General features: G+C 47.4%; 1 protein-coding gene across 1 annotated transcript in view; it reads right to left on the reverse strand.

Annotated features, from left to right (window-relative positions):
* The window catches only part of LOC135396534 (aminomethyltransferase, mitochondrial-like), a 63,577-nt gene that overhangs the window by 45,208 nt on the left and 5,446 nt on the right, over nucleotides 1-12,923 (reverse strand). Inside the window, exons 3-4 of the mRNA XM_064627561.1 lie at nucleotides 12,265-12,410; nucleotides 10,485-10,566 (exon numbers count right to left, since the gene is read on the reverse strand). Coding sequence (XP_064483631.1) covers nucleotides 10,485-10,566; nucleotides 12,265-12,410 — 228 coding nt within the window. The remainder of the gene's footprint in view (nucleotides 1-10,484; nucleotides 10,567-12,264; nucleotides 12,411-12,923) is intronic.

The raw sequence follows: 12,923 nt of genomic DNA on the forward strand, positions 1-12,923 counted from the left end.
GTTCGCTTGGAGCGTTGATGAAACAAAAAAGAAGAAAACAACAAAAGAAAGCTTCAGTCCTAAATGCTGTTATCCCAAGGAACATTTCACTCTGTGTCATCCGCTCGCCCATAAACACATTTCTCATCCTAATCCACTTTTTCGCATCCAGAAGGCGATCCGATGATGTGCCTTTTTTTCTCGCTATTTATTTGCATATGCTGAAACTGCGTTTGCAGTAAAATTAGACGTTTAGCTCCACTCTCATGTCCTCGTGGCTGATACTGTCTCAGCGTATTGCTAAAAGTACGCCCAAACGTTTCATTTGGTAAAATTCTCCGCAAACTGGGACAATTTTTTCCTACGCCCACGCTAACGTGAGACATGTGGCTCGCTGCGTTTTTCCAACATATCTGCAGGAAATATGCAGAAGGTATCAGGGCCTTTGGAATTGCTTCTTAATCTTCTCATGTTGTCTGTGTGTTCTGTTTCATGACCGCTGCCGTTTCGGTCAAACGGTGTTCGATTAAATGGCTTTCGTCCAAATGTTCCGCGACAGCTTTCGACCAAACGACGTTCGATCCCGGAATCCCTTACAAAAACTAAACAGTTTCTTCCGTAACTACTTAAAAAACGAAAAAGACACACAAAGTACAATTATTTCAAATGATTTATTTCAGTGCGAGGAGTAGAACAAGCAGCAACATTTCTTTCCCTTTTACATACTTGCGTAACTACTTTAAAAAAAAGAGAGACACACAGTACAATTATTTTAAATGATTTATTTCAGTGCGAGGAGTAGAACAAAAGCAGCAACATTTCTTTCCTTTTCCATGAGCTGAGGCAATGTTCACGCATAAGAGCGGAGCGAAATGTCGAACTGGCCAAAAAATTTTGTAATGTAATAATGACACATTCATGAAGCATAATCGTCAAAACTACACAGTATACTTGCGTAACTACTTACAAAAAGAGAAGAAAAAAAAACATGAAAAGAAACACACAGTACAATTGAACCTCTGTATGCAATAAGGGGATAAGTCTACTTATTTTTACTATTTTTGTTGCAATGACATCAACATACCAGTATGCACCTGCCAATGAAAACTTAGGACCTTATTGCGATTTGTTGGCCCGCTACAGCATGGTAAAAAAAAACGGGAGATGCATGTGTGTCAATGGGCGGACAATCATATCAGGCCCCTTTTCTCATTTTGGGATTTTTCGACTTATCCCCTTATTGCATACAGAGGTTCAATTATTTTAAATTATTTATTTCAGTGCGAGGAGTAGAACAAGCAGCAACATTTCTGTCCTTTTTACATACTTGCGTAACTACTTACAAAAAGAAAAAAGAAACACACAGTACAATTATTTTAGAAACAAGGGAAAGGGTGCAGGCTAGCTGGTATAGATCCATGAAGAAGACCGAGAGACACGGACACAGAAGACGACACACGTAGGTTCTCAGAGAACCACTGAGAACCTACGTGTGTCGTCTTCTGTGTCCGTGTCTCTCAGTCTTCTTCATGGACAATTATTTTAAATGCTTTATTTCAGTGTGAGGAGTAGAACAAATATTTCTTTCATTTTTCATGAGCTAAGACAATGTTTACGCAAAAGAGCGGAGCGAAACGTAGAACTGGCCACAAATTTGGTAATGTAATGACATATTCATGAAGCATAATCATCAAAACTACGCACTATGGTTTGCTATCCCCGCGTCATCGGAATTTAGGTTACCGGCCAGTCTCAAGGTCGAGGGTCAAAGTTATGGTGACCACACGTGCCCTTACCGAGCGCCAATGTTGCGCCATCTCTTACGCGAGAGCAGAGGCTTCAAGGTCGTAGCTCTACCGGAAGAAGCAGACAACAGCGGCTCACATATCCCGAGCCGAGCGCTACCGATGCTCCATCTATTAGGCAAGAGCAGAGGCCGCAGCGCTCCGCCTCCCGAGTCCTCCTATTGGCGCGCCATTTGGGGGCGGAGCCTCCCTCGCTCTTGGTCAGCAAAGTCAAGGATAGTCCCTCACGGATGACGTGATGGGTTCGGGCTCCTCTATGCTGATGCCAAACACTAACGTTAAACCTCACTGTGACAGTAACACCTGTTACCACATTTATCCAAGCACAGCACGAAACCCTATAAACAGTTTAATGCCGCGCAGTATCATTAGTACCAACTACCGACACAGTAGTTCAACGCCGACATGTGAACATGTGAACATGACGGAACGAGTCATGTGAACATGACGGAAAGTTCTTTTGAGGCTCATGTGCCTCCTCGTGACTTGAAGACACGTCAGGCCATGAGGGCCCTCATGAGGTGAGGGCACGTGAGGGTGAGGACTCGTGAGGCCATGTGGGTCCTCATTAGGCGAAAGTACATGAGGCGCCGTGAGGATATGAGGGCCCTCATGAGGTGAGGACACGTGAGGATGAGGACCCTCATGAGGTGAAGATACGTGAGGCCATAAGGGTTGTGAATAGCCTCATGAGGTGAAGGCATGTGAGGATGAGGATGGTGAGGCCTCTCGGGATCCCGATGCCCTGAGGTGAGGTTTGCGAGGGCAAAATTTAAAATGGAATGTGAGGGTGAGGGCAACTGAGGTTTAGTTAGTGGTGAGGAAAATTTGGTGAGGGTGAGTGAGGCCAATAAAGTCTGTGCTTCGTGAGGTGAGGATGAGTGAGGCCGTAGGAAAATGCCCACCTATGCCCCCAGCTAACATGGCGGCCGCCTGCAGGTGGCTGCGCATGCACATATGTTTACTCGGGAAAGGTCCACTAATGGGGTAGCCAGAAGATGGCTGGAATAAAAGAAAGCACGTCACAGTACAATAGGTTCCATTCCAGAAAATGCCATTACATTAAATCGATAAGAAAAAATGTAAAACAAACTGCACGCAATCATCAAGTGGATTTTTTTATATTATCTTTTGCAGCCATGAACCTACAAGATTAGTGCAGGTATCCACGTAAATGACTACTTATTATATAGTTTATTTATTAAATTGAAAGAGAAACAGTGATTCATTCAAATAGTCAACAGCACACATGCATAAAGAGAACAAAACAACATTATTTAAGGATGATGATTGCAGAATTTCATCACCAGGGGCGTTACCCTACCCCACTGTTGGTGGTGATGTGGGAAATGGAACAGTGAGTCTCCTCACAGTGAGGACCAAAGTCCTACGATGTCCAGAAGGGCCAGAAGAGCTTTGAGGGCAGAGCATTGGTGGGCTAGATGTGGCCATGGACCAATCAATTTTAACAAAGAGAGGGGACGAGAGTCCAGCTGATTCAGAGACCTGGAAAGTGTGGTTCGGGAAGGGCACGCCGAATCGGGCAATCCACGTCTGAAGAAAAGTCGCTGCGACAGTTTCAGCTGTGCTGTCCTGCATGGGTGCCGCCTCCGGCCATCGGGTGAATCTGTCGACGCATGTTAGAAGGTAGCGATGACGGTCAGAGAGGGGCAGGGGTCCAACTATGTCAATATGGACCTTCGAGAAACGGCTTGTTGGTGGGGCGAACTGGCCAAGCGGTGAGATGGTGTGGCGGTGGCACTTGCTGATCTGGCAAGGCGTGCAGGCGCGCACCCAGCGGCGGATGTCCTGCCACACCCCTGGCCAGACGAAACGGTCGGTAACCAACTTGATGGTGGTGCGAACTCCGGGATGGGCAAGGCAGTGGACGCTGTCAAAAACTGCGCGGCGGAGAGTAGAAGGGACGACAGGGCGAGGTGACCGGCCTGACGTGTCGCAGAGGATGGGGACGGCTGAACTGGGCAGGAGAATGTCAGCAAGCTTGAGGGACGTGCGCGAGGACGCGCGGAGCTGGCAGAGCTGGTCGTCCGAATTTTGTGTGGCTGCCAGGTTGTCGATGCTGAGGACGGGCTGCCCGGGTACAGCGTAGACACGGCTGAGTGCATCGGCCGCTACGTTGGCGGAGCCCTTCACGTGGCGTACGTCCGTGGAAAATTCCGCGATGTACGCAAGGTGGCGAATCTCGCGGGGGGAATAATTTTGGCCAGCGGACGTGAACGCTCCGAAGAGGGGCTGGCTTATGGTGTGTCCAGATAACAAAACGCCGTCCCTCCAAAAAGTGGCGGAAGTGGCGCACGGCCGCATAACCTGCCAGCAGTTCCTTGCCGAAAGCGCTGTAGCGGGCCTCGGTTGGAGACATCTTGAAAAGAAGCCAAGAGGTTGGGTGCAGTGATCGACTTCTTGTTGAAGAACAGCGCCCAAGGCCCGGTCGGAGGCATCGACCATCAACGAAAAAGCAGCATCGGGACGAGGGTGAGCAAGAAGTGTCGCGTGCGAGAGGGCCTTCTTGATGGCGTCAAAAGCTGCCTCGTGAGCCTCTGCCCACGGAAACTTGGACGCGCCGGGCCCTGGGGACTGGAGGAGGTCCTCCAGTGGCCGGAGTATCGCTGCGCAGGATGGCACAAAACGCCGATAAAAGTTGACCAAGCCGAGAAAGCGGCGCAGCTGACGGATTGAAGTGGGGGTCGGAAATTCTGCGATGGTCTGGATCTTCTTGGGCAGAGGCGAGATTCCGGCAGAGGATACGAGATGGCCCAAGAATTCAAGAGAGGGCTTGCCAAACTCGCACTTCTGGGTGTTGATGACAACGCCGTGGTGTTCGAGGCGGGCAAAGACTTCGCGGAGGTGGTGGAAGTGCTGCTCCTTTGTTTCGCTGACGATGACGAGGTCATCCATGTACGCGAAAACGAAGGAGAGGCCTCGCAGTATCGAATCAATAAAACGCTGGAACGTCTGCGCAGCATTCCTCAAGCCGAAAGGCATGCGCAGGAATTCCAAGAGCCCGAAAGGTGTCACAATGGCTGTTTTCGGAACGTCCTCTGGCGCTACGGGAATTTGGTGGTATGCCTTAGTGAGATCGATTTTGCTGAAATACTTGGCCCCGGGTTTCGTAGCGATGTTCAGGGCGCGGTAATCGCCGCATGGCCGCCAGTCTCCGGTTTTCTTGGGGACCATATGTAGGGGAGATGCCCAATCGCTGGAGGAGGGGCGGGCGATGCCGATAGCCAACATATGGTCGAATTCGCTGCGAGCGATATTCCACTTCTAAGGGGCGAGACAATGTCAACGATGTCAATGTCAACAATGGACAACGTCGTGGCGAACGGGCTTCGTCCAATCAGGGGGCTGGGACAGAGAAGGGAATTCGCTGATCACGGCAGCGAAGGGAGACTGAAGGGACGAGAGGGAGATGGCGTGCAAGGAAATGCGGGGCGTTGATCCCATGCCTGCTATGCGCAGTCCCGTGTTCGAGTCAAGGAGGACCTTACGACGCACATCGACAAGCAGACCAAAATGCTGCAGAAAATCTGCTCTGATAATAGCCTGGTCAACGGCTGCGATTTTGAAGATCCATGGGAAGGAGCGACGTAGGCCGAGGTTTAGCGTCAGTGACTGCTCGCCGTAAACGAGAATGCTGGTGTGGTTGACAGCGGTCAAGTGGTAAATCGGGAACTTGCACTTGTTCGCCTTGCTGGCCGGAAGGATACTAATCTCAGCACCAGTATCCACAAGGAAGCGCCGACGAGATGCTAAGTCGGCGACGAAGAACAGGCGGTCCCGATGGACAGGAGGGGGGGCGCTCGCCGCCTTTAGCGCTCCCCGGGAAGGTTTCCCGGCCAGGAACACGGCGGTTGGCAATTGCGAGCTTGAGCACCGAAGGACCAGTGGTACCAACAGAATGGTGAAGGGTTGGCACGCTCTGGAGAATGGGACCTATGAAATTGTCGGGATCGTGAACCGCAACGGAATTGCTGACGTCGAGCGGAGGCAGGGCCACGGTTTGACTGTGTCGTGGCGATGAGGGCACGGAGCTCGTGAACGTCGTCTCGAAGAGCGGCAATTTCGCTTGTTGGATCGGCAGGACGGAAGGAAGGCTGAGGGGCAGTCACCGAAGTGCAGGGTGCAGACACGTGAGCGGGCATCGGGAGGGTGGCCTGCATGACGGCTAGTGAAGGCTGCGCCACTTCCAGAATCTTGTCCGCATGAAGCGCCAGCTCTGTTAGCGAAAGGTTGGTTGCAGTGGCCAGTATCATCTGCACGGTAGATGGAAGGCGCTGTAAGAATAGCTCCTTGAGGAGTGCTTCGTCAAAAGTTTGGGCGCGGTCACCGAGCAGGCTCTGCATATGCCGTAGAAATTGGGATGGTCGCCGGTCTCCGAGATCTTCGGCGGAGAGAAGCTGTTGGAAACGCTTCCGGTCGGATGCCATGGTGCGCTGAATGATAGCAGCCTTCAGTGTGTCGTAGGGCGTAGGGCCCGACAAAGCGCAGAGAATGTCGGTCACATCAGAAGCTACCTCGGGTGGAAGGACGGAAACGACGTGCTGATACTTCGTCGCTTGCGTGGTGATGCCAGCCAGTTGGAATTGGCATTCGACCTGTACGAACCAGATGTGCGTAGGGTGTGTAGGGTGCGCAGGCCAAAATGGCAGTAGTCTCACGGCGACGCGACTGACGTTGCTGGTGGACGAGGACTCCTGCATGGTAAAAGCGATCAGCGGAGGGTATGCAGTTGGATCAGCAGGGTAGTTCGGGTCACCAATTGTGGATTGTCGCGACGAGGGATAATGAAGGGACAGGCTGACGGTTGGCATGAGAATGGTTTAATGGCGGTGGAGCGAAGCTTGGTGCGGGTGGTGCGTGCGCACACGGCATCCCTCATCTTCCTTGGGATGCCATGCCACTACAAACTTGTCTCAAGCGGTGATGCCACTGCGCTGCAAAAGTCACATTGAGTCGCATCCAATGAATTAGTGTAGCGTGCTGACGAGAGGTGTTTTGTGGCATCCAGAAAGCGAGCGTCGGATCAACTCTTCTAAGCACAGATGGGGGAGAATGTCATTTGTCCATTGGTGGGAAGCCAGGTGTGCGACTAGACATCGGAGAATGGAACAACAGGCTCCTCTCAGCAGTGCAATACTCGTCCGCCTTTAAGATGTGAGAGCCGCTTCTGCGGTGCTGTCGGCGCGTTTGTTCCCCACAACACTACAGTAAGCTGGAACCCACTAGAGAACCAGTCTGAGCCCTGCTTCGTACACACAGTGGTAAGTCATTAATACATCCGTCACTAGGGTTGCGGATAAATGCGTCCTCTGCGATAAAAGTTGCTTTCAGGCCTGTATCGAATTTTCCTGAGGAGCAAGTGACGACGATTGTGCGCACGCAAACAGAATTGAACCTTTGTATGCAATAAGGGGATAAGTCGAAAAATGCCAAACCAAGAAAAGGGGCCTGATCTGACTGTAAGTCCCATTGACACACATGCATTTGCCGTTTTTCACCATGCTGTAGCAGGCCAGCAAATCACAATAAGGTGCTAAATTTTCATGCACAGGTGCATACTGGTATGTAGACGTCATTGCAGCAAAAATAGTACAAAGGGGATAAGTCAACTTAACCCCTTATTGCACACAGAGGTTCAATTAGTGCCGAACTGTTTCACATTCAGTAGAACCTCAATCGGGAGTTCACAAGCTTCAGCCAGAACATGCTGTGTTTCTGCCATTCTTGGAACTCCAAGACAATGACGAAGGCTTCAAGCAAACAGGCTCCAAAGGGTATTTAATAGAGCTCTATGTTAAACGTTTAAACGTCAAAACGTTTTCTTAAGAAACGTGTTTCGTAACACGTTTCACAGATTAAACGTTTTCTTAAAACACGTTTAAAATGTTAGATATACGTTCAACAGCACGTATACGTATTTAAACGTTTTCCCAGGAGACATTTAATCATTTTCTTTTACATAATCGTTTTTAATCATTTTCATTCCTCCTCTGAACACTACAGCTTACTTTCCTTGAAAGACAGTGCAGGGTATCGTTAAAGTGGCATGTTACTTTGTCTTGCTCATATGTGACCGTCTTATGTTTAATAAAGAACCATCACAGCGCAGAGCGCATTTTACTCCGTTTCTTGGTGGTTAATAGAGCGTTGCCACGACCTCGCTCCGTGTGCACTCATGGCATTGGGATCACTGACACTCGAAAAACGGAGTTTTATCTTATTGACATCGTCCGGCAGAATTACAATGCTGGGTGTTATCCTTTTCTCCATCCCAATTTTTCATAACGGGAGGTGTACGGCTCTTTGTGGGAATTCGCTTCAGCGCATCATGCCACAAAAGTCGTGCTCATCCCTTTTTTCCCACTCTGGCGCAAGAATGATATCATTCAGGACAGTGATTGGCTCTTAACACGTAATTGGCAAATGTTCTGGTTTTAGAGTGCAATAGTGGGAACAAGTAGGAAAGAGCAGGTTACATTCTTCGGGCTAAAGTAGTCGCTCAAGGTGACAATCTTCCGCGTTGGTCTTTTCACCAAAATACTACTCGCGTAAAGAAGATAGATATGAAATTTTTAGTATCAACTACCCAACAGATTCAAACGTCATCACCGCCATTACACGCTCGACATGTTTAAAACTATAGTGAAACACGCCGGTTCATAATGAAATGTAGGACGAAAATGAACAGAAATAGGGTTGCTTAAAAGCCAAATATGAACAGAAGTACATAATAAGCTACTTATAAGACAGTGAGAAACTGATGTAGTTGGTAATTACTGATGGGAACCATGGACGCGCCAGGCATAACGGGGCAACTCTTCTGTCTCTGTCCTCGTAATGCCTCGCGCGTCCATGTTTCCCATTAATAAAGATAAGAAGTTGCTTAAATAGCTATCCGTTTCGAAAGGCATTGCGTTTCGTATTAACAAGACGTTTAAACGACCTCGACATAACGTTCAACCGCTTCATTTTAACAAAACGTTTAAACGTTTCATAAGGAAACGTTTTCCAGAGTTACGTTAATCTACGATACGTGCAGGAACGTGCGTTAAAACGTGCACTATACGTTAATCTAAACGGCGTATCAAACGTTTAAACGGAAATGTTTTAAACGAAAATCAGAATAACATGTTAGATCCTGAGCCCTAGTATTTAATAACGTTGAGGATATCCTGTGCAGGACCGGAAGGCTGTAAAGCAGTCACCCGCACCAAAGCTGAGTGAACTGCAAGAAGGGAGCGCTGATCATAGTCCCATCCTGAGCCAGAAAGATGTTGAATATTAGGGAGCCATCGCTGCACTATGACTTCAAGGTGCTTAATGTGGCGAGTCCAGTGCAGGTCCAAGTCTATGACAACATCAAGGAAGCGATGGAAATGTACAGGCCCAAGCTTCTTGGCCCCAACCCACGGAGGGAAATTTCTCATAGCCCTGCGTGTGAATGGGAGCTCGACACACTTTTCAGGCAAATGGTCCATCCCAAGTTGTGTGAGGCACCTGTGGATGTTATTTAAAGCCAGCTACAAACGGCACTGATTGGCAGGTCGTGATTTTCCTGCGGCCCAAACGGCAACGTCATTTGGATACACAGAGAGCGCCACTTTTTGAATCTATTTCATGCCTGCCATCACCAACCCATTAATGCTGGATGTTGCCTTCAGGCAACACACCAAAAGACGTTTTCAGAGGTGTTCAGAGGTGTTCCCAAGTATCGTACTGATAAATCTACACTTTTGTGCACTGTAAAGACAGGACTGCTCACAAATCTGCTGCAGAAGTTTTTTGGACAAACAACTTCTGCAGCACATTTGCAAGCAGTCCTGTCTTTATATTGTACAAAAGAATCTGAACAAAGTGCTTGCAATGACCGTCAAAGGAACTGAACGGAATTTATTGGTATCTTACTCGGCACGTCCATATAAGCTGCCCCAGGCACGCATGCACTGGTCTGAGAAATTTTGGGTCAACCACATAGCAAACGTCATGACACGGGACATCTGGGAGTTCATAAAAGAATCGCTGCATTTCAAAGACAACAGAAAGCCCCAGACATCAGCTAGTACAGTAGCTGACATTCCATCCAAGGAGCACATGTCGTTGGTAGATTTCAAATCCGAAATTGCGTGTGCACATAGGCTAGAAAACAAGGAAAGACCCCATCAAGAAGGCATCCGTTAGCAAACTCACAAACAGAAAACATGCTGGAAGCTAAAAAGCACAGAGGACCGGCAGTGCCTTTACCATCGATGGAGATAGGGCCGATCGTCTGGACGACTTTCCGAAGTTTGCTGAGATGAAAGGGCGTTGCAAATATCCAAATAGCGCTGGAATTACCCATGTAGTGTGCACAAAGTGCAATGTCTCCCTATGCCTCACACCTGGGAAAAATTGTCGCATTTGTTTTCACACTCGTTAGTAATTGTAGTCTGGAAAGTAGTGTTTCCGGGGTTTTGCCTGGTGTTGCCTACAGGCAACAAAGCTGTAACATCGCAACCACCACTGATATTTTCTTTTTGTGATACTTTTCACTGTCCGTTTGGATCATTTGCAACATAAATAGATAAATAAATAAATGCTGTTGTACTTTTGTAACCACGTGCAAGAAATGCAAAGACTAATCACAGCTCAGACAATCCCAGTGTAATTCGCATTCTATGGCATGTATCATAGATTACTAACCCTGTACAGCAAGAAGAGCATGGTTTGGAAGAAGCTCCAACTCTGCCTTGCCTCCCTTCTTCTGAAATTCAGATAACTTGCTCTGTGCACACACAAAACAAAGATGTCAGACAGTTTGGGGTTATTTCATAATAATCAGACACACTGTGACAGTCTATATTATGCTCGTACGGGAAGTAAATCCCAGAGTTATTGTAGTAGTACGCTCTATTCTGACTTAAGGTAATAATAATCTTTATGTTTCATGTGCATGTTGGTGAACAACATTATGGAATGCACACTTATGGAAATGGATGATAATGTCCCACAATCATATGTTCCATTACTGAACTACTGCACAATAGTTTGATGCCACAGAACTACTATGACATTTTTGTTAAAATTAAAAGTGTAAAAATAAGACAATGAAAGCAATGGAAAAAATAACAAAAGTTGTTGATGTGTATATTTCTATAGGCGAGAAAGTGTCCTATTCAATGCAGAAGGAGTCTGCACAGAATAATTTGACCCACTAGTATGTTGCAAACAATTGGCCAGGAGTCGCTATGAATGAAAAATGAGCTGAAATTGTGTCTGAAAAGTATCCTAACCATTTGCATATGGATGCTGCATCCGCACAGCCAAACACACATCTGTCACACAAACAAAAAGGGTTACGAAAGAAGCCATGCAGCACCTCACCTCTCCTCATACATGACTTAGTGCAGAGCTACATAAGAGAATAATTGTGAAAGGGAATTTAATGTGTCAGCGCTCTACCGAGCTTGGCTTCAGATGTGCATTTTAGGCACGCCCAATCGCAGACTACCTTGGAGGATAAAAATGACAAACTGTTTCCCTGCCATTTCTTCAATTTGCTTCATTTATCTTTGTGGGTCCATGAGGGGGCTATCGTCCCTAATATTGCACGGCGCACGAGGACTCCACCCCACTATGACATATCTCCCAGCGTCAGTGCCACGTTGTGTCTCCAAAGGATACGCTCGCTCTGAAGCAGTTCGCCTACCATCTGAGGAAGGTAATGCGAGAATTAAGTACATATTTGCCAGAGGCAGTGCGGTTCTTCTGTATTCCACATTCGTTGACAGCAGGAGCACAGACTGGATAAAGGATTGGATTTACCATTAGGTAAAGGAAGCTGCCAAATCAAACATCAGCCATATGTTAAGTCAGCCACTTCAAAAGAATAAGCTGACTTTCTTATCATGTTTCTGGACCCGACACCATAAACACCTTCCGATCTACTACAACTCGCTACTAATTAGTAATTTTGAAATGGGACATCAGTTTCACAAAAGGCACCTAAATTCGAAATTGCAACTTCGTAATACAGACAATTTCACATTAAAAACTTTGACTCGTCCAGTCCTAGCTCACAAAACGGATGTCCCAATCCAAATTTAGCATTTAGTAAATAATGCATCATTTCCTATTCAAACCATTGGGTCGCCAAAGATATAGAGCACTTCATTACTCAACACCTTCCTGTGACGGTGGGCAGGGCACTTTCAAGTGTTTCCCTTGGAGACACAACCTCACGCTCACGCAGGGAGACAGGTCACATTGGAGCAGAGCCCCCACATGCCGGGCAATATTCGAGACAATAGCCCACTAGGGTAGAATTAATGGGGGCTTATGAAGTAATATTAACGCGTGTATTTTGCTTGCTGGGAATGGCTCTCAGTCGTTCGTGACTTCATTGTGACAAGATCAACAATAAAAAATAGCACAGGTGATGGCAAGGAATGATAGCACTCACGACTGTTTATGAAATACTCGCCTTGACATGTGCAACATCCTGTTCGATGCGACCAGCATTGGATACAATGTAGAGGTGATCGGACGCTTTGCTCACAATCAAGTCATCAATGATTCCCCCACTTTGTGTCGTGTAGACACTCAAGGACCCTGTATTTTCTGCTAAGCCTGCAATATCACAAAAAGGGAAGATAAAGTACCCGAAGTTGGCATTTACATTTCCTTGAGGATGAGGAAGCACACAAAAACACGACATGCACGGACAACTCAAACCAGCAAAGTGAACATTTATTCCCGAAGAAGTCTAAGTACATATGTGACAGGAGATGGACCAAGGAGGACACCAGAGCCACAGAGGGTTGGCTAACTGAAAGCGGTGTGCGGATTATTTCGGCAGCTTCTAAGAGGACACGGGATACATAATCTTTCACAGTGTATGGAACTTAGCATTGTGGCCACAAAGGGGCACAGCCTGAACAAGAGCAAATATGTCTTGTTAGTGCTAAACTTTGGGTATTCTTTTCAACGTTGTTAAAGTATTCACAAAGTCAACCATTAACACATCTCTCAGTCTGACCAATGTAGCATGAGTCACATTTAAGGGGGATTCAATAGACTACAGCCTTTCTACAGGGAAGGAGGATTTGGGAGTGCTTCCCCGTGTCCTCGTAGAAGCGGGCG

This window comes from Ornithodoros turicata, chromosome 6 (assembly GCF_037126465.1).
Source record: "Ornithodoros turicata isolate Travis chromosome 6, ASM3712646v1, whole genome shotgun sequence".
Taxonomy (NCBI): Eukaryota; Metazoa; Arthropoda; class Arachnida; order Ixodida; family Argasidae; genus Ornithodoros; species Ornithodoros turicata.